The sequence below is a fragment of the Urocampus carinirostris genome, chromosome 1 (assembly GCF_059441175.1).
Source record: "Urocampus carinirostris isolate Australia breed hairy pipefish chromosome 1, RoL_Ucar_1.0, whole genome shotgun sequence".
In the NCBI taxonomy this organism is placed as follows: Eukaryota; Metazoa; Chordata; class Actinopteri; order Syngnathiformes; family Syngnathidae; genus Urocampus; species Urocampus carinirostris.
Genome location: NC_142349.1, coordinates 46209985 through 46236986, shown reverse-complemented (window position 1 = coordinate 46236986; position 27002 = coordinate 46209985). Strand labels below are relative to the sequence as shown.

At 40.0% G+C, this 27002-nt stretch overlaps 2 protein-coding genes across 2 annotated transcripts; one reads left to right on the top strand and one right to left on the bottom strand.

The window, feature by feature from the left end:
• Nucleotides 1-404: 404 nt before the first annotated feature.
• trap1 (TNF receptor-associated protein 1) lies at nt 405-16902 on the top strand. The gene is made up of 19 exons (XM_088342319.1): nt 405-563; nt 681-928; nt 3740-3910; nt 3992-4074; nt 7565-7705; nt 8021-8092; nt 8696-8856; nt 9158-9267; nt 9338-9411; nt 10306-10461; nt 10539-10659; nt 10746-10815; nt 11543-11690; nt 11765-11950; nt 12837-12975; nt 13057-13142; nt 13217-13362; nt 13625-13697; nt 15909-16902. The coding sequence occupies exons 2-19, from the start codon at nt 808-810 to the stop codon at nt 16008-16010; spliced, it is 2160 nt and encodes a 719-aa protein (XP_088198445.1). The 5' UTR covers nt 405-563; nt 681-807; the 3' UTR covers nt 16011-16902.
• On the bottom strand, nt 16157-20160 carry LOC148374904 (MAPK regulated corepressor interacting protein 2-like). The gene is made up of 5 exons (XM_088342332.1): nt 19882-20160; nt 19749-19818; nt 19173-19312; nt 16691-16804; nt 16157-16476 (listed from the first exon to the last, which is right to left on the bottom strand). The coding sequence occupies exons 1-5, from the start codon at nt 19931-19933 to the stop codon at nt 16406-16408; spliced, it is 447 nt and encodes a 148-aa protein (XP_088198458.1). The 5' UTR covers nt 19934-20160; the 3' UTR covers nt 16157-16405.
• Nucleotides 20161-27002: the final 6842 nt, after the last annotated feature.

Below are 27002 nucleotides of genomic sequence, written 5' to 3'. Positions count from 1 at the left end.
CAGCAACGGCCTGGGTTGTGGAACCCAGAAGGGAGAGGACCCACGCAGAAGGGAAAGGACCCACACAGAGGACTGGAAGAATGCTGCTTGGGAGGGTGGGATGGCAGAGCTATGCCCTTGCACAATAGTATTGCCTTTTACACACTGGTTAACTACTGTTAAAAGAAAATAACTCTGAAATTGTTTAATTGATGTTGAAAATGTCAGGAAAAAATGTTAAAACGTCATATCGTCACGTCATATTGTCAAATATAAAAAAATTGTGAATATGCTTGATGGCTGTGTTTTGCTGCTGTTGGTGTCAGTGGATTTGTTCAGACCGAGGACAATCGACTTTGGCCTGGACGGATCTATTGACACTAACAAAGATGTTATATAATGAAATTGTGAATATGTTTGATTTTCGAGAAGGTTTGTTCAAACCTCACTTTGTGTTTGCTGTTAAAAACGTAATATTGGAATATAATATTGTGAATGTGCTTAATTGCTGTTGAGATTGTCATGATTGTTTTCTGTTTTTAGTGTCAATAAATTTGTTCAAACCAAAAATTTTGACCTTGAGGGTAAGTTGCGATTTTTATGATTCCTAATTGTGCATAGAACAAATATTCATAACAGTCATGACACATAAAATTGTAGTTTTTATTAACATGAAGTGTCTTTTGTTTTATACATTTTAGGGGAGATCAGGCAATGTGATGGACTACTTTCTTCATTAGGTCCTGAGTGGGTCTTTCCGTTGTAGTCGTCCAGCGTGTGTGAAATCCTCTGTGGTGTGTTGACAACTGCAGTGTCTTCATTTTCATTATGTCGGGTTTTCTCACTTTAGCCCGCATCGGTGTCACGTCTTATTCCGTCAGAACCCCTCGGACGGTTCTGACATGTGTACGAGGACTCAGTGGTTGTATAACGCGCTCCCGGACACACGGTAAGTGTCTTGCTAGCTTAGCCCAGGCTAAGAATAAATGTTGGTGTTTTTTTTTTAAATAATTTATTAATACTAACCTTACACTTCTGTCAGGTTACAAACACGTCAACGTGCTGTTGTTAGTTTCTTGAATGTGTCTTTTCCAGTGGTAATAGGGCATCCTAAGTGTATGACATTCAGTGGAGAGAGGGGTAAAGAGTAGCTTACCATTAACCAGGGGTGTCACACTGATATGACAGGGTTCCATCAAAGTCTTAAAAACTAGTAAAAAGCGCCAATTAAGGCACTGTTAAGGTCTTAAAATGAACTCTCACGTTTTCCCTGTCGTATCTGCGCGATAGAGCTAATTGTATAACAAGCAAAAAGTCAAAGGTGTGGAGGTCGTGTTGCAAAATACTTTTTTCTCCGACTTTTATCGACCTCTGCCCGATAAATGCAATCTGTCGGGCAGACAATCCAGATTCCAGCGTGTTTTTAATACAGCATTAGATCTTAAAAATAAAATAAAAGATATAGAATACAAAAATACCCAATATAACGTGTCAATCAAGAGCATTTAAATAGTGTTACGAAAAATACACACTGTAATAAAAAATAGGGTAATATGCAAATGTCGGGTTGGGGTTTAATGTGGGCTTTTACTCCCCCGGGTGGAGTTGAAGAGCCTCATGGCATGATGGAGAAATTATCTCCTCCGTCTGTCCATGGAACAAGACTGACAGCAGTCTGTCGCTGAAGCTGCTCTTCTGTCTGGAGATGATGCTGTCTAGTGGATGTAATTAATTGTCCATGATTGACCGCAGCTTGTTCAGTGCCCGTTTCTCAGCTAAAGTTGTCAGGCTGTCCAGCTCTGTGCCCACAACAGAGCCCGCCTTCCTCACCAGTTTATTAAGACGAGGCATAGAAGAGGGCGCTTGCCACAACAGTCTGACATTTGCAGGAGCTTTTTGCAGATGTTGAAGGACGCCAGCCTTCTAAGGAAGTACAGTCGGCTTTGTCCTTTCCTGCAAAGAGCTTCTATCTTGGCATTCCAGTCTAGTTTGTTTGTTTGTACATGATTCAAATTGAATCTTTTCTTCCGGCGCTGTCACGAATGGCAGCCACTCCAGCAGCTCCCGTGTTATTTTCGATTGTTCTAGATTGTTCTCAGCTCAGGGATGCTGCTGGAAATGTGAATTTCCCTTCGGGGATGAACAAAGTATCTATCTATCTATCTATCTATCTATCTATCTATCTATCTATCTATCTATCTATCTATCTATCTATCTATCTATCTATCTAGTGTATTGTCCAGCTGCACACCCAGGTATTTGTAGGTCTGGACAAACTCTACACATTCTCCTTTGATTACGACGGAGCGTTACTTACAGCCAGTCTCTAACCCCCTGTCTAACTGAGTAACTTTGGGGTGGGAAAGTGTAAATTTAATCTGTTATAGTTAAGTGATTTAAAGTATTGCTGGGTACCAGGGACAGTGTTTATGAATAACGCTGCTATCTTTTTCCATAACGCGGTAATCTATTTTTTTCTGCCTTTACAATGCCGCTATCATTACTGACGGTTAAACTTTGGCTGCAAAACGCCAATGCTGTTACTTTACATATCTTTGGATCATTTCACCACTCAACATAGCCAAGCCACTATCATGAAGTTAAATAGCGATTACGAATGCAGCATTTACTAAGGCGCTGAAAGAAATGGCGCTCGGTGAATGCGGTGGCAAACGTTTCGTGTCATTCGCGAACAAAAAGGCTCTATGAGCCGGCTCTTGGAATTGAGAGCCGGCTACCCACAAATCGAGAGTGGCTTCCCTTTCTTCTTGAATTGAACGTCTTGAAATTGAATGGAAAAATCCTGAAAGAACCCTGTTAGAGTAGGGACCAGTGTTCTGAAATTCCCTCCTACCCATTAAGACGTCCTACAAATGTCCTGCACACAATTTCCTGGAAATGCAAGTTTTCCTCCCACCTACAGTATTGTTTGTGCCCTTTGAAAGCAATGATACATTCAGGTGACAGGAGTGAGTACTTAGGATTTTCGTTTTTATTAAGTCTTACTATTTATTAAGTTTGTTTTGATAGGTGTAAAAGGTCATTGGTGTCCCCTCTTGGACACCTGCAACTCCCTCCACACATGAAAAAACAGGATTGCAGGATACCCCACCCACCGATCCGACATGCTGGCGTCAGGGGAAAAACTGTAAAGTCTCACAACTAAGTTTTGCAATTTTTCATATAGTTTTTTCAAAAATATTAACAAAGTATTACTTAAAATGAACAAAAATTATCTGCAAGTGTAACAAAAATGTTGTACTAGGGTCCAACGTTTTCTGTTTTTTTAGTAAAATAAGAAAACAATTAAAACCTGTAAAATTATGTTCAAGATTTATATTCAATTAGATTTTTTTTTTTTTGCGCAATATATAACAAATTCAACGAACAAAATAGGTTACTTTATAAACGTACTACCTCATGACTAGATAATTTAGTGTATAGTATAAAAAGTAAAAACCAGAAATCTTCTGCTACCTGTTGATCTGGATGGATGTTACAGTTACTCGGTTGCTCAATAGAAGAAAGTAAATATACTGAACAATAGCATGCGTTTTAGAAAAGACCAAATTGGGCAGATTCCTACGGCAAGGTCTTCTCTTCACACTGGTTGAAAAACACTGCACTAGTCCAGGTTTCTGTAAAGTAATATCGGTGTATGATTGAGAGTGGGCACTGGACAATCTTTCTAAATTGGCTATAAGATACCTTTTAATAATGTACATTGTCGATGTTTATCCGCACCACTTCTGGTCACTAGACATGCAGATTAAATCCCATCAGAGGTCGAGCAGCCGGTCCAATTTATGGCGTTCTGGGCAGACATTTCCTTGGCTAAATCGACTGCCACACTACAGCACACAGGAAGCTGAGAAGGAGCAAGAAGAGGAGCCTCTGCACACTATCATCAGTGACTCAGAATCCGTGCAAGGTGATGGAAATGGAAAATTTACAATTGTTAAGCCACATTTTCAGTGCATGTTTTTAATGTCCTATTCTCTCATCCACCTAGGCAGCTTCTCCAAACATGAGTTCCAAGCCGAGACAAAGAAGCTTCTGGACATTGTTGCAAGGTCTTTGTACTCAGAGAAGGAGGTAAAGAACAAAACACTTACTTTGAGTGCTGTATTTTCTGTTAACCTCTTGGACCTTAAAATTTGTATTTAGAACTTGTTTCAAGACCTATTTTTAATGTATTACTCAGCACCTGACGTCACAGTTGTATCGTCTTTTTGGATTATTAATTGCTCCGGATCATAAATCGCACCAGCAAAAAAAAACATATAATCTGCACTGGCGTATAAACTGCATTTTGGGGGGAACACCAAAAACATCCACAACAAAAAAACATGTCATTGAAAAGCTTTCAAATAAAAATTATGTCCCCCGTGTGAAATGTCCTAGCATACGTCACAGGCAACGGTTACTAAAACAACTTTGGAACATTTTTGGGTATGTAATAGAGCAGAAAAACACACAAATAATGACCAACAACCCCTAAGGTATAACCAAAAACATCACCATCAATCACAGAGAGATAGATAGATAGATACTTTATTCATCCCCGTAGGGAAATTCACACTTCCAGCAGTCTCCTTTGTTGTTTATTAACAGATTAACAGGATGCCCTCGGGGTGCTTTGTTGTAGTTAATCACAGCGGAGTGGATGACGTCACACGCTAGTCCAAAGGTTCGACGTCCCTGCAGCAGATGGAAATATTTGTGCCAGGGATACACCACCTCGTGTTAGCGAGTCCACCTCCTCTCCGCTTCTAGCAGGCTTTCGTGTGTCTGTCTAACAGCGCTGAAGCCGGGTAGCTCCGGGTGGCTCCACGTTAGCGTCCGGGATGCTAGACGTGAGCCACGTTTCCGTAAAACACAGCAAACTGCACTCCCTGTGCCCCTAGATGTTTTTCACCACCACAGCCAGTTCGTCGGTCTTATTTGGTAAAGAGTTCACATTTACCATGATTACGGACGGTACCGAAGACTTATAACGCCGCAAGCCGCTTTGCTAGCCCTGGCTCTCCATCCACGATACGGCCCCCTCATCACGCCAGCACGAGAATTCTTCAGGGCAAGGAGTTGATTCCTCGAATAAACGCATTTTTGTGCGTTAAAATCCTAGCTAGAACCTGTCACCAAATTTATTCTTTGAGCTCTCATATCAGAAGAGGGGTATGAACCAGAAATCATGGCCAGGATAGCTCAAGCCACAGCCACATTTGCCAGACCTAAATCCCTCTGGAGGGACGAGAACATAGCAGTGACATTGACGCACTGGTTAATTCCATTTTCTTCTACACATGGACTCTCACAGAAAAGCTGGAAAAGAAAATCCAGGCCTTGGAAATGCCATGCTAGAGCAAACTAATGGGCATTACCCTCTTAGCCCATGTTACATCATAAGAGGGCACATTGGACCATACAAAGAACTAATGTCAACGACGCACGTACGGAAATTTCAGTGGTATGGTCATGTCACAAGATCATCAGGACTGTCCAAGATCATTTTCCAGGGACAACACCGGCATGGTTGAAATTATCAACATCGGCCTAGAGCGCCCTCTTGCAGTGTAGTGTGAAAATAACATGAGAAATTATATAACTGTAATATATATATATAGAATAGAATAGAATATACCTTTATTGTCATTGTTACAACATGGGTTGAATATATTGTGACAACGAAGTTGGACGTGGCACTTCAGGTCACGTTTTACAGCGAGGATAAAGAAAACAAAGAAGATAAAGGAACAAAGAAGATGTTTGTACTGTCCTTGTTGCAGGCTTTGTTTTCCCCCAGAGGGGGGCGTATGAGGGGGTGAGGGACAGACGGAGATGGCCAGATCCAACTAGATGTTTGATCTTACTGTACACACGGTCCAGTGTTTTTTCCCCTGGTTGCTCAGTCCACGTATTGAATGAATTTGGGAAGTACAGTCCTTCAGCATGCCTGATTAAAGTCGCCGGCGACGATAAAAGCTCCGTCGGAATGTGTTGAATTGGCCCGTGTTTATGGCGTCACCTTTTGTCCTTTCTCCCTTAGCTATCAAACGCTTCAAAATGAAAGGAAACCATTTTACAGGCCACACAAAAAATGAGACAAAATGATATTATTGGTCACAGAAACCGAAACTAACTGCCAGTGAGGTCTTATCAGCCATGCTTGACATGTCCGTGGCTAAAGCCTAGCTATGACGTCACGACGCGCACAAATTAGCTTTCACCTCGGCCGAAGCACAAAAAGTTGAATAAATTCAACACATCCACGTGCTGGGTTCTCTAGTAAACCGCACAATTCGCGCCCCCCGCTACTTTTTGTGCCTACTCGTGCAAACTACATTAACTTTCATTCAAAAGTGCTGTTCCAAACGACATGATCGAGTTTCATGTGCCCGTTGTATGACTGCTGGTATTTAGTGCAACATACCACATATGGGCCGATAAAATGAGTAAATATACACTTTGAAACAGCTACCCTATTTGTCAGTGTATCACACTTTTTTTTTTTACCAAAAAGCAACTCAAACTTTGAGTGCGCAATACAGTAGTATATTACTGTATTTGTACAATGATAATCTGTCGAAAAATATCGCAGACCAAAATTGCAAAACATTGGATTCATCAGAAATCAAACACTGGTTGCGGTGTTGAAAGCCTCGAATCCTAATCACTTGATGACCAGTTATATAGATGACATACGAGAAGGCATGCTATCTCATTATCTAAGTTTTTTTAATTTACGGTACCAGAGACAAATGTTAAAGAATTGACAAGTGAGAAATTTGAGCCGAAATATACGCATAAAAAGCACAACGGAATAAACAACTCTGGTGTATCTAATGATGGATCAGACATTGAAAACCAATAAATAAATGCATCGTAAATTTTATGTTGGTATTGTATTGTTTACGTCACCAATTCATTATTTTAACCATAAAAATATAATGTATGCAGCCATTTAAATGTTGTATTTCTTTTAAAATAGATTACTCTTAATCAAATTTGTTTTAAAATGATCACAATCAAAGCTAAATAATATATATCCCTGTTTTAAGCACTTCATTTCATATTTAATTTTGAATTATTATAGTTTCGGTTTGTTTGTTTTTTTTTTCCAATTTTTTTGGGTATTTCTGCAGTCGGATTTTTGTTGAAGTTCTTTATTTTTTTTGTGGTATACTGTAGTTTTGTTTTTTGGTTGTATTTCTGGAGTAGTCTTTTTGTGTTTAACTGTAGTATTATTGTAGTATCAAAGTAGTTTTATGGTTTTACAATTTCTGCAGTATTTCTTTTGTATTTTGTAGAATTGCTGTTGTATTTTGTAGTATTGCTGTTGTGGGGCCCCGCGACCCTAGCGGTCGCCGGGCCCTAATCAGGAGCTTAACTAAGGCTGGCTCTGATGGCCGCATCTATTCAACATTAGTCACTTAGTTTGAGTTATGAAAAAGTGGTACAAAATTTAAACCAATTTCTAACAAAAGGGCGAGGTGTTGTACTGAGTGCGTTTTATACACAAATAAACATGGTACTCCTTGGTGAACACTACAACCAAATCTTGCCTTTGTTTTCACCCTTCTAGGTGTTTATCAGAGAGCTCATCTCCAACGGCAGTGATGCCCTAGAGAAACTGCGCCACAAACTAATGACCGCAGGCGGCCAGACAGCTCCCATGGAGATCCACTTGCAGACTGACACTGCCAAGGGTACCTTTACAATACAGGTGTGCATTATGTAGATTCGGGCAACATTGCAAATACAATAAGGACATACAATTTCACGTGTTGAGAAACATAAATAACCACTATTTCATGTTAGAATTGAGCAGGGTTTACCGTACATTCACATGCATTTCTAATTTAATAAACAAATTTATTTCGGCAATATATTTTTAGATTTAAGACCAAGGAGTGTGAAGGCCTAGAACTTTTTGGGGGTCTCAACTTGCCGTAATGACACCAGATTTGGCAATTATGTTGAAGTCACATGTTTCTGTTTAATTCTTGCAAAACAAAATGGTGTTAAAATATTTTCACAGGACACAGGGGTAGGGATGAATCAAGAAGATCTTGTGGCAAACCTCGGCACCATCGCCCGCTCTGGCTCAAAGGTAATTGCGCCTATCTTGTATGTAATGGGTTCAGTAATTCACATGGGGCCGTAGTTTGATACATACCTCAGTTTTTGGGGTATTTCTATTAAAGAATATGATGTATGAAGAAAAATAACTGTTTAAAAACATCCCTTTTTTCAACAATGAACTTTACATTGTTTTTCTCTTGTAAATGAATTGATGCTTATTTCATCTACTTATTCAGTTATTCTTTTAATCATGTTATTAATTGAATACATGAATTTATTTATTTTTACTTACGTGCTTATAATACAGTTATATTTTTACTTTGTTTTATTTAGTTGTCTTTACTTCTTGATTGTTTTTTTTGTTAGTTTTTATAAACACTTTGAATGGAGTGACAGATTTGCTACACAGCATAAATAAAGGTTTTTTTTTTCCTCGTCTGTTCTTTTGAGAAAGTAATTTGCATGTTGTTGCTCCTTATGTGACTTACTACTCAGTTGAGATTCTTATTTAGAGACTGGGGTTTGACCTTATTGTGTACTTGATTGAGTGATAGGGAAAATCAGATCAGAGTCAAATTAGAATTGATATTTTCTTCACAAAACTCATGCTATTACTTCCTGATCCCCACAGGCCTTCTTAGACGCACTACAGAACCAGGCAGAAGCCAGCGGCACCATCATCGGGCAGTTTGGGGTCGGCTTCTACTCCGCCTTCATGGTGGCCGACCGTGTGGATGTCTACTCAAAGTCCGCTGAGCCTGGCTCGCCTGGTTTCAAGTGGTCTTCTGACGGGTGAGTAGTTCAAATGATGGGGCGTATTGGACCACACCTACTCCCTCTTTTGGTTTATTGCTATAAGAATCATTTTAAATTTTAGCTGAAAAGATTTTAAAAAACATTTGTAACAACATTCTTTTTTGTGTTTTTACAAATATTATTACACGTTTTACACTGGAGTGCCATTTCTAATCTTGTTGCAACAGTGTATCACAACAATGACAATAAAGACAATTATATTCTTTAATGTCAAGATTTTTGAGAAAGTATCTCTTGCCATTAATTGAATATTTTTTTGCATCACATTGCACTTTAGCTCTGGTAGTTTTGAGATTGCCGAAGCCAGTGGCGTCCAACAGGGCACGAAGATTGTGTTGCATCTCAAAGATGACTGCAAGGAGTTTGCTTCAGAGGACAGGGTGAAAGGTCTGTTCATCCATTCCAACCAACATACTTTTGCTTCAATCTAACATTGTGCATTTGTTTCTCCTTCTAGACGTTGTGACCAAGTACAGCAACTTTGTCAGCTTCTCTATTTTCCTTAATGGTCGTAGGCTCAACACTTTGCAGGTGGGTTGTTACCTAGAATGCCTTTTCCTCATTTCTGGTAAATGAAAGATACTTGATGCAACTCATCAGATGATGCTGTTTTGATTTTAAAATTGTGACCATTATGATAAATAACTAGACTAGTAGCCTTTCTAATTCATGAGACGTGCATGGTTAGATTGTCAATGTCAAATTATTTCATTCATTTATACTTTATGTATCTCTGAACGCACAAGTACAAAGAACCATGACTTGATGTTGCTTTTATGTGCTATTTCAAGAAAAAAAAAACTGTTAATAAAGGGGCTGTGTTTGCACTAAATCATCATAGAAGTAGACCGACCTTTAGGTGGACATTGCAGGTGAAGAGTTAAGGTAGAAATGTTTATCTATAAAAGAGTACCGCCTTTTCACGACCATAGGGTGCACCTTGTTAAAAGCCTTTTTATTTTATTTCTGTATTTAACGCATACACAGGACACGCTGCCCGATAGGGCGCTGGTGCTTTTTGTTGCGGCCGCTGCTGTTGTGCTTAATCAGACTCCCCTTCGCGTGAACTATGGTTCTCAGCGCTGCAGTGGGGTGATGTTTGCATATGTGTTAATAAACTCATATTTTAGACTACGATCACTTTTTTGTTTTAATCACCCCAATAATATTCCTTAATTAACACATTAAACAGACTACCATCCCGGGGGTTTTTAATGGCTCAATAAAGAAGAAAAGCAACCAAAAAAGTTCAACAATTACCCAGGTGCATGGAATAAATGGATCACATACAAACGCAGTACTCAGTTCCAGGGACTCTTAAGCAGAAAAAATATTTAAATGTATTTAAAATGTGTTAAACACAGTTGAATTTGACTTCCACCTGATGTAGACCTGACATTAATACTACGTGGTTCTTACATTCAGGCGCTATGGATGATGGAGCCTAAAGAGATCAGCGACTGGCAGCACGAGGAGTTTTACCGCTATGTGGCGCAAGCATACGACAAGCCGCGCTACACACTACACTACCGCGCTGATGCCCCGCTCAACATCCGCAGCATATTTTACATCCCGGAAACGGTGAGGGTGTTCCTTACGGGGGGCACCGGGACAAACAGAAGAAATTGTTGTCTTTAACGGCATCTTTGCATGAATAGAAGCCTTCCATGTTTGACGTGAGCAGGGAAATGGGCTCTAGCGTGGCGCTCTACAGCAGAAAGGTCCTCATCCAGACCAAGGCCACTGACATCCTGCCCAAGTGGCTACGCTTTCTCCGAGGTGAGTCGCTTTGCTCTGAGCTTGTGCGACCTTCATTGTAATGATGTCGTTACTCCCTGCTCGAGTTTACCTTTGTTTCTGTTCAGGTGTTGTGGACAGCGAAGACATTCCGCTCAACCTGAGTCGAGAGCTGCTGCAGGAGAGTGCCCTCATCAGGTGAGAACGTGTTAAAGAATCCTAAATTCAAGTGTTTGTATGAATATTCCTAAAGTCGCCAAAATTGCAATTACGTTCAGGGTCATTTATATAAAGCAGGGGTCTCCAACGGCTGCCCCCTGAGGACAGCTGAAGCGACCTTTTCTTAATTTAGCTCACCAGCACTTGGTCATTGTGATTTTGAAGTACAATTATTATTATTTTTTTAAGTGATTTACTAAGTGTATCCAACCCTTCTTCCAATAATTACCCTGGTAATAACACAGGACTTTATATCAAACTGGGGTGCCTTTTTTTTTCGGAATAAGAAACAAAATGTTGCTCTTAGCTTGAAAGGGAATATTGTTTTGACAAGTTACTTGCAGAAGCCAATATTGGAAATGCAATTGGTATTCAGAAAATAAAATCTACACTCATCTCACCCACATAATTTAGAAGCTTGAACAAATCTGGATAAAAAGTAATGTTAAAAATGGGGGGGGATAAATACCTAATTTCCCTGTACATGTCAGCTTGGATGCATTTTAGATGATCTGGTCATTTATTGGGTGTATGTATGTTACAGCTGTATGTGACCATTCAACACTGATTGAATTGAATAATAAAAAAACACCTTACACCAATAAAGATTCAAATTAAATATTTGCAACTTTGACAAATTACAGCAAAATTGGTAATAGTTTGTGTTGCACACACCTTAAATTTGCTTGATCCCGCGTCCTTCCAGGAAGCTCCGTGATGTCTTGCAGCAGAGGGTGATCCGTTTCCTGCTGGACCAGAGCAAGAAGGAGCCGGAGAAGTACAGCAAGTTCTTTGAGGACTACGGCCTCTTCATGCGAGAGGGCATCGTCACCACCCACGAGCAGGACGTTAAGGTGACTTGGATTTCGCCACACAAAGGATTGAGCAATCCCTCATACTAATTCGCTACAACGTGTTGTTTATGTAGGAGGAAATTGCTAAGCTTCTCCGCTATGAATCGTCAGCGCTGCCGGCAGGCCAGCACACCAACCTGACAGAGTATGCATCCCGCATGAAGGCAGGAACACGTAACATCTACTACTTGTGTGCTCCAAATCGTCATCTTGCCGAACACTCTCCCTACTTTGAGGCGATGAAACAGAAAGACATGGAGGTGAGACTCAAAGGAACATCTTTTAGTCAGTTCATACCTTGTGAACAACAAATAGAAGCTCTGCAATGATGAATTGACATACCGTAATCCCTCGTTTTGGCGGAGTTGCATTCCCAAAAAGTCCCACAATAGTCAAAACCCTCAATGTAGAAACATGTATCTGTTTATTAGATATCAGCAACTTATAATATGTATGACTGTAACAAAACATCTATAGCTCTACAAATAAAAACACAGAACACAATAGCTATTGTATGAATGAATAGTCTTGATGGACATTACAAAATAGTACAATAAATTAGAGGGCATCTCTTTTCAGTGTAAATACACAATGCTGAAAGTGGTCGGCTATCTACATAGGTTAAGCCAGGTCTCCATTATGATAAAAATATAACCGTCACAAATGTTTCCCATGAATTGTAGCTCCAGGTCATCCTTTTCATGGGTTAAGATCTAGCGTTGGTGAGATACAGGCTCGGCAGGGGTGGCTTGACCTGTAGCTGCAGCAGTAGGCTAGACATGCCAAGTTTTTGCTTCATCTTCCGATGCCGTCTCAGTCTCTTTCCGGGCCCAGTAACAATCCCTGCAGAACCTGGTGGTAATTGGCATTTCTTTGCGCTCTTCTAATATTCCTCAGAGTCCGATTTAATTGATGAATAACTAAATGAATGATAACGAGCAGCTAAAATAATTTTACCGTTTTTTGGGGGGAGGACACAATGACTCGTGCGCCTTTTGATAGCATTTTCTGTGTGGTGTCTACTGCAGAACACAATGCTCAATAAAAATCCCAGAAGTATCGAAACCACAACACAGCGAGGGATTACTGTATTACACATATGTTGTGTATTTATATCCATTTCTATATTTGCTGCTTCTTTCTCAGGTGTTGTTCTGCTACGAGCAGTTTGACGAGCTCACTCTGCTCCATCTGAGGGAGTTTGACAAAAAGAAGCTGATCTCAGTGGAGACAGATATAGTAGTGGACCACTACAAGGAGGAAAAGTTTGAGGACAGCAAACCTGGTGCACCACAATCTTTTTATTTTGCCTGTACTCATTAGATTTTTTGCCTTGACCATAATACCTTTGTCCATTTTTGGACAGCATTGGAACGCCTTTCACAAGAGCAAGCTGACGACCTGATTGCGTGGATGAAAAATGCCCTGGGCCCCCGCATCACCAATGTCAAGGTAACAAGTATTATTCTGTTTCTAGGTTTAAGCCAAGTGGACAATTTTTAACGTGTTTTGGGATTTTCCATCAGCTCACGCCTCGCTTGGACACGCATCCGGCCATGATCACAGTGCTGGAAATGGGCGCTGCTCGCCACTTCCTGCGAACACAGCAGCTCGCTCGCAGCGCTGAGGAGAGGGCTCAGATACTCCAGCCGACTTTGGAGATCAATTCAGGGTAAGTGACTTCACACTTGAATCGTTTTGGGGCTGATAAAAGCCATGACTTACATTTGAAGTAATATTTTGGCACCATCTGGTGGTCAGCACTTAACATTAAGAGCAGATAAGATCATTGTCTCACATTGTATTAATTGAACCCCTCGTTTTGAATAGTTTTCATGTAATATGATTAAAAAAACGTAGCTGGGGTCAGGCTTGTGAGTACCTCATTAACACACACCTGCCATTGCTTAACCAATGTTTTTTCTTTGTTGCAGACATGAACTCATCAAGAAGTTGCACGCTCTTAAAGACTCCAACAATGAACTGGCCAGCCTGCTGCTTGAACAGGTGACGATCCCAGAACAGTATAAAAACATTTGACACACAACAGTGAACCCTGTCAAGATGCTCATTCTGGCCAAGCTGTGCATAGTACACAAAGTTTTCCAGAGGTGATGTGGGTGTAATGAAAGGGACAAGTTTGTTACGGCGATATAGGAGATGGTCATTTGGCTTCAGTTATTTGAAAGACAAACAAGAAATTTCATTTTATTATCCCCCTCAAAAATCTTACATCATTACCCTCATATTTCCGAACAAAATTTCACTAACCAAAAAAAAGGGGACCAACGGTTCAATATTACCACTCAAAATTAAAGAATAGAATTGTCATTACTGTGATTGATTTTACCATAGTGTTCATTGTTCACAACGAGATTAGCCGTGGCACTTAAGGATAAACATGTAATAAAATACTCTAAAGAAAAACATTAAAAAAGAATATTAGGATCAGCCAATATTTACAAGATATTGTATGTAGAGCGGGTTAAGTTGTAAGTGCATCATAAAATAGTGCAATGATAACAGTTCAATCACATAATGCAAAAAAAGACAAAAATATGAATATATATTTTCTGTCCATAGCCAAGACATTATTTCCAGTTTTTGTGCTTGTTCCGGGTGATGGCTCTGCTGAAGAAACTCTCTCAGCCTTTAGTCTTTGTTTTAAGGAACCTGTAGCATATTCAAAAGGGGAGCAGCTCAAAGAGGTAATGGCCGGGTTGAGAGGGGTCCTTAATGTTGTAAGCTCTTCTGTGGTAGCGCAAGCTGGGGATGTCCTTCAGACGGGGCAGAGAACAGCCAATACATTTCTGGACTGTGTTCATGACTCTTTAAATTTCTCCTGTCTACTGCCTTGCACCTATACCACACTGTAATGTCATATAGTCTGCTATCCACTGTGGCTCTGTAGAAGAAAACCAACAGCTTCTGTATCAGAGGTTTTTCCTGAGGATTTTCAGAAAATTGAGCTTCTGCTGGGCCTCCCCTACCACAGCTCTGCTGTTGTATGACCAGGATAGATCATCGAATACGTACACCCCCAGGAGTATGAAAGAGTGGACTTTCTTTACACAGTCCCCATTGACGAGTGGAGAGGTCTGTGCTTTTCTTCCTGAAGTCAAGTATGACTCCCTTAGTGTTTGTTTTTCGAACACCACATTGTCGCCGCCTCATCGCCATCAGAAATGAGGCTGACCAAGGATGTGTCGACGAACTAAACAATTTGGGGGGGGAGCCTGTGCTCAGCATTAAGGTGGGAGAGATGAGGTGGAGATTTGATGGAGGAGTTTCACAGACTGTGGGCAGTTTGAAGGTCCAAAATCCAATTGTAGATGGAAAATCCTATGTGAGATTTTCCTCAGCTCCGGGATGATTGGCGTCGAATGTTAAGCTGAAGGGGATCCTGCTATATCCCCTCCGGAACTCCAGGTGGTTCTGCGCAGTGTGAAGTGTGGTTTTCATGGCGTCATCGGTGGAGCGATTTGTCCTGTATGCAATTGAAAATCCAGTGTGCAGAGTAGGGAGTGTTGGATGTGATATCAAATTCTTATAGCACTTCTTTACCTCATGCATAAATGTTAGCCTTATCATTGAGGCTGACCACTGTCGCGAGGCCCCAAGCCAGTGGGGTCAGCATAGTCCCCAAGTACTCTCCTTGGTACTCTATCCGGACCAGCTGCCTCTCTGGGGTTTAGAGGTCTCAGCAGACGCCTTACATCATGCTCATAAAAATTGATGTACACCTAGGTCAGAATGTCGTCTAAAAAATTGATGCAAGTGTTCATGACACCTCAATTTTAATTGTGGACTCGGAAGTTTAATGGAAACAATGTAATATTGGCCTAGATTTTTCTAGAAAAATGGTTCAAAGGCCATTGAATTTTTTTTTTTTTTTTTGTAATTTTAAATTCACGGCAAATTTCATGCAATCCTCTAAGTCTTGATTTGGAGCTCAAATTTCATAGTACTGTAGAATTAAATTCAAATTAAATTCTGAATATATTCCAGGGATTTTTTTAAAATGTGTTTTTGTAATATTGGGAAATATTTTTTTAAACGTGCTCCATGTAACCTTTGGCTAAAGGTGCAATTCCAATCTTTAATTGAACGATAATTAGTGTCCTATAAACCACTATGGTACTGTATATAATTTTGATTTTAATGATTTAACTTTGAACCTAATAACTCTTGTCCAATTTCACTTTTGCCTTCGTTCAGATTTACGACAACGCCATGATTACGGCGGGCCTGAACGATGATCCCCGGCCCATGATTTCCCGCCTCAACGACCTGCTTACTAGAGCACTGGAGAAGCACTGAGACAACTACTTCCCTACTTTAGTAGAAGTGTTATTTAACTTTATGGACTCTAAAATGCCAACTTTTCCATAAGCATTTTTTAATAAAACCTCCCATTGAATTGAGGATACCAAATTGTAGATGAAATACATTAAGTTGGTAAATCCTTGAAAACATTGTCACATTTTACTTAAAAAGTAACTACACAAGCAAAATCCAAAATGTTCAAGTCTGACAACACACAATCAAAATGACGGCAGTCCAACTGGAGGGCGCACAAGCGTTTCTGCCCTCAGCTCTGGCAGCCCTGGTGCAACTCTGTGTCCATATCTCTCACTGCTGCCAAAAGACTTCCTGAATTGCGGGTCACCGTTCCCGGACTCTTCAAAATCCAGAAACTTTGCCCTCGAGGAACGTCATGAAAGTTTGTCGATGTTGGCCAAAAAGCGCTGGGCCCACCACTCGTCCAAATCTATGGGCACGAACTCTGACAAGACAGAAAAAAGAAGAATCACAACCAGTTTTCCACCCATCATTTTCTCCCTAGATGTAAATTTAGAAAAGTAAATATCTTACTAATTGAAAAGCTTGTCAATCATAAATTATGTTTCAGTGTGACCCCACCCACAATTTAGCTGCCATTCACTTTGGCTCTGTCTTATGCAATCAACCGTGAGTCGAAAAAGACAAGTCATACGCACGATCCATGTGAGGGCTTAGAGTGTTGTCTTTGTAGTGGACTGCTGGCGCGCTTCCGTCCTCTCCTGTGCCCTGGATCTTCCCCTGCTTGGGTTGTTGGACTGCCTCCTGCCAGGCTGCAGAAGTAATTGTGTCAGAAGTCATACTAGGAGCAATAATGTATAAATGCTTATGACAAGGTCCACAATTAAACTTCTAAGAACTGAAAATTTCATTGAGTTTACATAATATATATAATGTGTGTGTGTGTGAGAGAGAGAAATGTTTTACTTTAACGGGGTTTTGTGTCAAAGGTTCTCAACCATATATTCGGACAGGGGAAACAAATATTCACATTTTTAAAAGCCAAACCATATTTTAAGGCAAAACCAACCAAACCCTCTCTCCAGACAGAAGCTGATTTTTCATTACTTATTTCACTGTTAGACGTTTGATTTGACAAAATCTCTTAAATAATAATAACAAGAGCCCATGTCCCATATTGACAAATACCACTTGAATAATTGTGGCAGAGAAACAGATTTTTGGGGTTCATTATGACTGTGTTTTTTCATAAATAATGGTTTTAAAACAATGTGCAAGAAGAGTTATTTTCACAAATTTCATGAGATGCTGAAAACTAGAAGGATACCGATGTATTCAGGGGGGTTTGCTATGTGTGCAGAGATCCGCCCACCCGTACTGCTCTCCTAATGAAATTGCTTTGGGTGCTTGGATGGCATTTTCGGGGGTTTACAATCTGTTCTGTGGGTTTTGATAATACTTTATCTCAACAGTTAATTTTTTGGGAACAAACTCAAAGAATTCCTAAGAGCCGTACAGCCAAATCAGGGTCGGTTGGTGTAACGTGAATGTAAGTTGAAACTTCGCCCAATATATTTTGGACCCTATCAATGTCTTACTGTGTTGAAATGGCTTCTCATACATCAAAGTTGTAAAGTCACAGAAGTTTACAGTGGCCTTATATCTCCGCGCCAGATGTTCTCATGAAGGCCATATCTGGCTTACGAACCATACCTTCCCAACCCATGAGACATGACCCCAAAACCATCACAAATCTCACGAATGAATAAAGTCTGAAAGTGTGCAAACTCCAAAGGAGTAAAAACTGTCTTTACAGACCCCTTTCAGTGTTTGTAAACAAGTGTGACATAACCTAGCTTCTTGTGCATTGTTGAGGCAGACAGCTGAATACATTTCAGTTTATGCCTGCAGATTTACAAAGAGTGGATCGTAGATAGTAATATTTCAAATAAGCACAAATTAGGTGCAAGCAGAAGATAGATTACTAAAATAAAGTTCCTAAGTCAACAAAAAAAAAGGTGCCACACATATATTGTGCAAGCCACTTTGTGGAACACTTGTGTGACTTTTTCACCTCATACAACCCCGGTCCATATCGGGTAACAACTAAAATCCCTTTTTATACAAAAAAGGTGGCTCGGATGACCAGTTCATATTTACAGTAGTAACTCATACAAGTTAAACTCTAGAAGAATTGACTTTACTAGGCTTGCACCAGCCTTAAATTCATTGTTAGTGTTGGTGGGATAAATAATAGTATAACTACAATAATAACTACTTACAAAACAGTGTTTTGTTGGTAGAAAACACTTATCCTACTTACCCCTAACAAGGCATTTGGCATTGTAGTAAATAATAACTTGCCAGACATTAAATGGACATGGCATACAACAAGTCAGTTATTTTAAAGGCTTTTGAGAAGGCCCGTTTCCCTCACAAATTTGGCAAAACAATGCGTTACTTAACACACAACAGCTGGACATGTTGTTTCCATATATTGCGACTCTAAAGATGCAACTCATCATACAAGTATTCTCTCGTTCTACTCAAACTCATACTACTTACTCCAGCTGGTCAACAATCCTGTGCTTATCCGGAGATGCATAGGCTGGAAAAGGGGTCCATAGTTTTGCAAGTGTGCAATAAATTTGTCACCCTCTTCCACCCTACAAACAAAATGTTACTAACAAAAGACATCCAAATGTATTACTAGATAGATAGATAGATTATTCATCCCCCAGGGAAATTCACAAACTGACGAAACGGTTCAAAGTGAATGCAAAGCACTGATTCAACAGTACAAAAGTATAATTTTATTGATACAATATTCCAAATCTTTCTGAACTTGTCAAGCAACGTGCTATTTGTCCTCCAAAACCCGTGTTGATTTTTAACTTGGGCGCTCCTGTGACTTTCAGGAAAGTCAATTGGGGGAGGTGCGGGACTTTAACTTCATGCTACTTTTTTCATGGGGGTGTGCATTAACGTATTTAACAAAAGAGCCTTATTTGTTTGTTTATCGATTTGGGATTGGGGTGCTGTTAGAGGGAGAGCCGCTGAGAAAGGCAGCGCCTTGTCCTGGGGTGAAGTATTTCAGATCCAAAACACGCGTGCACGTAGTAGCTGTTACAAGGTCCAACTGGAAAGACAAGTGCGTGCGTGCGTGCGTGCCTTTCTTACCCTCGTACACAAACTTTACGTTGTCCTCGTGGGCCGCCACCAACTCCCCCTCCTGTTGGGGATCTACCGGCAGACTCGAGGTGGGCTGCTGGTACTTTTTGCCGTTGGGGCGGTTAAAAACGATCTTTGGTGTGGAGAGACTGAAAGTAAAAATAGATGGAGAACATGTTTTGTGGGGGACAAAAGTTTGACAAACGAGGTGGACAACTGCTGAATGGGAGGACCATGTGTCACCTTTGCCTTTGTGCAAGGTCACACTCACAATAGGGTAAAAGAGTCAAAGGTTATGGAGCACAGACATCCGACATGAGAAAACAAAGTCCCGATTTTGGTTTTAAAATTAAAATAAAGGCTCGAAGGAGCACATTTGAAATACTACAAAACAATGCTACTGATTAAATAACATAAAAATATATTTACATTTAATAATGATCTCTAGAGCTTTTAACACAACAGTGATCCTGTGTTTGAAGAAGCTACCGAGGTATCGTCTTTAGCAAACTAACGCCATCTGCAAGTGACTCGTTGATAAACACGAAAAACAATGTCGCGAATGTTCATGAACGCAACACTTACTCGGGCAAACTCCAAGTCGTCTGCTTATGCTTGAAGTCGTTTGTTTTGTTATCGAGAGGTTGCGTTGGCCCTAAAATCAAATCAAAAAGATATAAGACATGCCTTTCAATACAGCGAGGTGATTCGTGCTTACCTGTGCGTCTCTGGGTTACCAGTTTGCTTGGACCTCTAGTGATCGTGTACATTATGTAAAAAGTCACCCCAATTTACTTTCCCCTGGCTCGAAACCCACTTTTATTGGATAACCCCCGAACGTAGAAATATTGAAGGAGGATTATAAAACAAAATGACACGACTCGAACCGATTATTAAAGTTGAAAATGTGTCCTACAAAGACGTGCAATGTCAGACATGCTGCGTTCGTAAGAGTTTGGGAGCATGAGGCGTCAAACGCACCACCGGCCCACGTGCCCTTCACGCCCCCTTGTGCGTCTTAAAGGAACAGTGCTCCTAAAACTACAAGGTAAATACTGTAGTCGAATATTATCTCATCATGGAGAAGACCAATCCTGCCATATGGAGAAATAAATGTAGAAATAAACAGCGTTGGCCACGGTACTTTAAAAATGTATTTAGTTTAGAGTTACTCACTACTTCTGTATTATTCTATAGTAAAGGTAACTACAGGGAAAGGAACTATTTTTGTTAGTTTAAAAATAAGTTTTCTGAGCAAATAATCCTGTACAAGGGTTGTATTTTAATACCAGATTTCTAAATCCCTAATTGCCAGAGATGTACGCTATGTTCACTTAAGGGCGGCAGTAGCTCAGGAAAGCGCTTGTCTTGGGATCAAGGTTCGATTCCCGGCTCTTCCGATTTAAACGTCGAAGTGTCCTTGGGCAAGACACTGCTTTTGGTGAGTTAGTGTGTGTAAAAGGGAAAGTGTGAAGCACATTGTAAAGCGCTTTGGGAGGTCTTCATTGACTTGAAAAGCGCTATATGAATGCAGAACAAATGCAAAAATGCAAATATGAAACACCACAATGACGTCTTTGAACGGAGATTACTTGTAGAAATGGGAATCACGGCTTTTTTTTTAAAAAAGAACCGTGTTTTCAGCTCAGCTCACTAATCAGAGCCGACTTTTTCGGGTCCCAAACAGCTCTTCAGTTTGTTTGTGTTGCCCTAATACCTACATTTCCGATTTTAATATATCATTATGCACAGGGTGACCTAGAAAAGGGGAAATTAAGGGGGAAAAAAATGATAAACTTAACATTTTTATATCGAAACATTAACATCGAAAACCACAAGAAATACAATTAACCGATTATAAATCTAAAAAAAAAAAAAAAAGAAAGATAATATACAAAACAATTTTAAACTTTTTTATGCTCAACAAATTTAAAAGGCAACAAACAGAATTCCCCCCCAAAAAATGCATACTGATCAATCATAAAAGAAAAAAAGGCGTGTCAGAGGGAACCAGCTGTTGATTGCTCCCTTCGTTCACTTCCAAGAGCCGGCTGATAAAGACGTTTGGTTGGGGAACGACCCGAGTCAGGTGCTCTGAAATACTAGGCCCACATTTTTCACGATTTAGCCCTCAATCGCATTTTCTTTCGCGCATTAGTAGATACTGTATTTGTAATCGCTATTTTGAATGATGACATGACCTGGAAAGATGTTGCTGCTAAGCCCAAATTTATTTCCTGCACTTTTTTGGTTTAATTTAATGTCAGTTGTGTTGGAATCATTATATATTTACAGTGGAACCTCGGTTTTCGAACGCTTCTCAGTTCGAACAAATCGGTTCTCGACCAAACTTTCGAGAAATTCTTGCTTCGCTTTTCGTTCAAAAAATCGGAGTTCGAACGCCGGTACGCTAGGGGGGATGCTGAGCGGCGTACGGGTGCAGATTGCCCCCACCCTTCGTGAAGAACTGTTGTCACCTGAGCGCGCACTCCTTTTTGCTTTCGTTTTTAATATCGGTGAACGGAGTGTTTTAACCCCTAATTATGCCTCGGAAGAAGGTCGGTGCAAGCAGCAAAGTTGCTACAGGTGAAAAAAGAAAAGTAGTGCGTACAACTATTACATTTAAGAAAGAAATAATAGCAAAATATGAAGAAGGTGTGCGAGTTTCCGATCTTGCTATACATACAGCATGACTTCTGCTGAGCACCACAAAGGTAAGAAATCCTATTCATAATTATTTTCTTTATCCTTTAACCGCTCACCACTTTTTGTGGAGACCCGGGTGCTAAATGACGTGTAAACGACCTGATTTTTTTTATTTTTACACGTTCATGTTAGCGTGATCTTTCGTACGGAAGATTACGCTAACATGAACGTACGATTAGCCTGGGTTAGCTTCATGTTTACGTTCTTGCTAAATATTCAGGGTGTTGGAACGGATTAAAATGATTTTACATTATTTTTAATGGCAAAAACGATTTTCGGTGATCGACCAAATCGGTTTTCGAACAGGGTTCTGGAACGGATTATGGTCGAGAACCGAGGTTCCACTGTACTTTAAAACGTTTCAGAAAGGTATCTAAGTTTGATTTGAATTCACCACAAATATGCCTTAGTAAGCATGTATTACGCTAATTCGAGAGCGTTCTCCATTCGGGCCCCAGTCCTGTAGAATGCTCTTCCCCCTGATATTCTATCTGCAACCTCAGTGAAACTGTTTAAATCTAGGCTTAAAACACACTTCTATTCTATAGCATATGAATAATCTATATTTTATGTTGACAATATATGTGTATTATCTGTTATTGCAACATCCCTTGTAGCCTGGTCATCCTGGAAGGGGGATAACCTCTTGTGCGGTCCCTTCTCAAGGTTTGTTCATTTTCCTCATGTTGAGGTTTTTGAGTTTTTCCTTGCCCTCATGTAGGTTTTAGATCAGGGGATGGTGTGATAATAGTCTGTAGTTTGCAATAATCTGTGGTCTGTTCAGCTCTTTGAGACTCTTTGCGATTAAAAGCTATACAAATAAACATGACTTGACTTGATTTAATATTTAAGATTTTACAGCAAATTAATATCGGCTCCAAGTACCGGTAATCAGCCTCCTCTCAATACTAATAATCGGCGTCAACCCTGAAAAACCCATATCAGTTGATCCTCAGTATATACATTATGTGAAGCCTTTCTTATAAGGCTTATCTAAAGCTTTTAATTCTTTTATGTCTCCAACGTTTGGTTTTGGTTTTTGGTCCAATATGGCTTTTTCAACATCTTGAGTTGCCAACCCCTGGAATAAGTGAAAAACTCAGGTAACTGGGTCGCCTCCTCATTCAAAAAAGATTGTGCTGTGACAAAATACACAACAGCACATTCGACAAAATAAATAACAAAAAACTCAACAAAATACACAACCAAATAAATACATAAATAGATGACAAAATAGATAACAACATGCATGAATAAATTATTATGTTCCATTCATGTCATAAACTGTATGTAGGTATAACGTCGTTTATGTATGTTTTCATTAATCATATGGTATAAATTTGTAGGTACTGTATTTATTTATCCATGCATTTTTTTATATAAATGTCAAGACTGGTCCTCCATATGGCCCGGTTATAGTCAGGGTTGGGGAGGTTGCTTTAAAAATGTATTCCGATTTGGTTGCTAGTCACCTGTCAGTAACGTAATCCAAGTACCATGATATTGTAGTCTGTGGTGGTTAGCACATTCGCCTAACACGCGAGAGGTCCCCGGTTTGAGACCGGGTGGAAACATTTGTTGACAGATGGGTGCCACTAGGCTGTACCTGCCCAAGACAAACTGCAGGAAATGGTGCCCCTAAGACCCTAGTGGTAGAGGGATTCACCCACCCAACTTGATTACTTTCAATGATTTTTTGATGACTCCAATACAAAATGTGCCAGTAAAAGACGAAATGAACCAAATATGAATAAATATTCAGCATTTTATTTAGGACAAATGAACAATGTAACCTTGAAAATTAAGCAGAGTAAACCAAGGTAGAGTAGTTGCTTGTACAAAAAGTGTTTATATCGTATCCACGTAGTAGTTTATTAAGATACATCATGTGTTAGCCTCGTGACTCTTTCTTTCTCCAATGTCAAATATTGAAATTCCAATTGACATAATTCGTCTGTCGTATTATGTAAATGTGTCATGAAACGGACTGGGAAGCAGGAAGTCGGAACTCATATGCGTTGACGATCTGTGACTTTAATTACGAAATAAAAGTTGTCCAACACACAAACGGACCAAAGACAAAACAAAACAGGTTTAAAGGCAATCAAAATTACAAACTAGGTATTACTCAGATCAAACAGGCATGAACAGGTCTTCAACAAGGTAAAGGAATTGTCTGGCAACGGGCAGTCCCAAAAAGAGCATTTAACTTCTCCACAAGCAATCAGTTCAATGCGTCTCAGCCGGTGTCAAGGGGCCGGGCCAGCTGGGTGCCATGACAACCGTGCAGGACATGACAAAATGTAAATATATTTTTATATGAAACTGTTATCCTGGAAAATTTTACTCATTTTTACTAAATACACCTGTAATTCTATTACGTCTTTTTTCCTGTGATTGTAATGAATAAAATGACCTTTCTTGCATCCTAATTACGTCATGCTGTTACACGTATTGTTACTCCACAAGCCTGATTAAAGCCTTTGTTTGGTTAGCGGTAAATACTGTAGTAAAAACGTTCTATCCAAGTAAGAGCAAAAATGTATGCCAATGTATGGAAAACGTCATGGTTGGCAAATATGCCACGTGATACTGGGACAACAAAACGGAAATTTGCTTTATTCACAACACATACAACCCTCCATATGTGCATATTTAGCACTGAAATGGATGTTTAGCTGTCACATAGTCTATCTATTTCTATATACCCAAGTCTTATCCCATAATAGGAGAAGGCTAGAGTCAGGAACACACTCACATTCACCAAACATTGATTCTCCTTCGCTCTTCCCAACCTGACACCAAACATTAATCCCACAGCACAGCAAGGGGTGGGCTGCTGTGCCATGCAACCTTACATCAGCAACGAGGCCTGACAGCATACAACGGTTTACCCTCTATGCGTTATAAGTCATTCGTAACTACCTTTGCCATTCACATCCATCCTTTGCACACAGTGTTGCATCCATTAAATTAACCAACCTCACATCCAGAGCACATTTTACCACATCCATTTAACCATATTTTGGCCTTCCTCTCATTCTATTTCTCCCCACTTCTGCACTACTTGAACTTTTGGTAAAACAACCTTCATCCATTCTTACCATGTGTCCAAACCATCTCTGAACATTTTCATGAATCCTCTCAGCAAGCTCTCCCACCACACCAGTTCTTCTCCTTACTTCCTTAACCAAACAAGTCGTGTCATTCCACACATACTACGCAAACATCTCATTTCAAAGACATTTAACCTAACGCGCTCATTTACTCTCCAACTCCACGTCTCTGAGCCATACACCACTTTTGGTACCACCACACTTTCATACAATCCTCGCTTTGCATGCATTTGCATATCTCTACATTTAAACAATCCGTTCATCATACTCAATGCCTCCCACCCTCAACGTACCCTCTTATTAACGTCCTCCGGCGAACCACCACCTGCTGCCTCATACAAACTTAAATCCTTAAAACCATCTACCTCCTGCAACGTTACACCATTCAACAAAATCTCTAATCAACCTCTTCTCTTCTCTGCATTCACCTTAAGCTTCCTTCTCTTGCACACTCTATCAAACTCCACTACCATCGTGAGATGTGAATATACAAAAAGCCATTGCATATTACCCCCTGGACCTGGAATTTTAAATTAATAATGTTGGACGTGTATACCTTTAGCTATTTGACCATGTGGCATTAATTTCCTCAAATTAAATATCCATCTGGGACTTATTTTTGATGTTCTAAGCTTGATGGCAGAATGCACGCAGCAAATGTGCTTCCACTCTTAGCTGTCAAATGCGTACAAACCCCATTTTTCTCCACATTATCATTTATTTGAAACCGCCCCCTCTTTTTTTGTTTATTTGATTTAATCGGGTCATTAAAACTTGCCTCTAGCACTTGAATTTGAGACTTCTCCCCAAAAAACTTTCTCTCGATTAAAGAATGCATTAAACAAAACAAGTGGAACAAAGATCTGAAGGAATGATCAATTGATTTCTTATGCTTTTGTGGTTTTAGTTTTGGGTCTACCGCATTATTCGTTTTGTGTGTTTTTGCTTTTTTGTGTGTTTTTGCAAAGAAGGGAAAATGCATCAAATCTGTTCTTAGAAGCAACCCCTTTAAGGTGGCGTGTGTTGTTTGTGGTGATCTTAAAAAGTTGAAAGTTTCATATTTTCTGTATCAAGTATGTGTGAACAATGCTTAATTGAGTTCATCTTACTTGGTCATGGGTTCAAATCCAGCTACCAGCCTCCCTGTGCCTGCATGAGTTTCCTCCCACATTCCAAAACATGCATTCCAGGTAAATTTCCCAGTCCAAATGGTCCCTAGGTGTGAATGAGCGAGTGAGTTGTCTGTCTCTGGCTGGCAACCAGTTCAGGATGTCCCCTGCCCTCTGCCCGAAGACAGCTGGGTTGGGCTCCAACACCCCCGTGACCCAACTGAGGATAAGCGGAACAGATAATGAATTGACTGATGGATGGAAGAAGCCCTGTAATTTTGTTATACTTGTATAATGCCATAAAAGCCCATTCATTCCTTCATTCAATAACAACAGGTCACCATGGGATTTACAAAACACACACACGTTGGAAGTCAGAGTAGTTTACAAGGCACCAGTAAGATTAATAAGCTAAAATAACCTCATGACGCATTGAGTCACTTTTGTTTTGATGGTTTGGATGAAGTTTCAGCTGATGCGGTCACTTCACACACACAGTTTGTATGCCAAGAACTAATAGCATAATTATAGTTTGCAAGCAAAAACTTCAATTCCTGATAACAAGGCCATAAAGGCATTTCCCAAAATTGATGTAAACTGGGCCAAGACTATGCATTTAAGTATTTCAATGAGTTTTGCAATAAACACATGTGTTTATTAAAGCTCTTTACTGAATTGATTGAAATTGACATTATAGTAGGCCCCAAGGGCCTCGTGGACCTGGTTGGCATCACGATAGTCAAACAACTTCAAACACATAAGTCCCCCGCCTTCCTCTTTCTTCCAGTCACTGCTGAATCTTCAGCTGTATTTAAATTACGACTTTTTTCCGCTACATTTTTCAAGGCAATGGAAAATATACGTCAGTTGTATTTAAGTCCTGTCATATTCCTCCAAAGGGATCCTGT

Coding starts and splice junctions, on each gene's coding strand:
- trap1 (XM_088342319.1), top strand. CDS start 808: ATGTCGGGTTTTCTCACTTTAGCCCGCATCGGTGTCACGTCTTATTCC. Junction 7,706..8,020: donor AGGGTACCTTTACAATACAG/GTGTGCATTATG, acceptor ATATTTTCACAG/GACACAGGGGTAGGGATGAA. Junction 13,143..13,216: donor CCCGCATCACCAATGTCAAG/GTAACAAGTATT, acceptor ATTTTCCATCAG/CTCACGCCTCGCTTGGACAC.
- LOC148374904 (XM_088342332.1), bottom strand. CDS start 19,933: ATGTACACGATCACTAGAGGTCCAAGCAAACTGGTAACCCAGAGACGC. Junction 16,805..19,172: donor CGTAAAGTTTGTGTACGAGG/GTAAGAAAGGCA, acceptor TTACTTCTGCAG/CCTGGCAGGAGGCAGTCCAA. Junction 16,477..16,690: donor TCTAAGCCCTCACATGGATC/GTGCGTATGACT, acceptor CTGTCTTGTCAG/AGTTCGTGCCCATAGATTTG.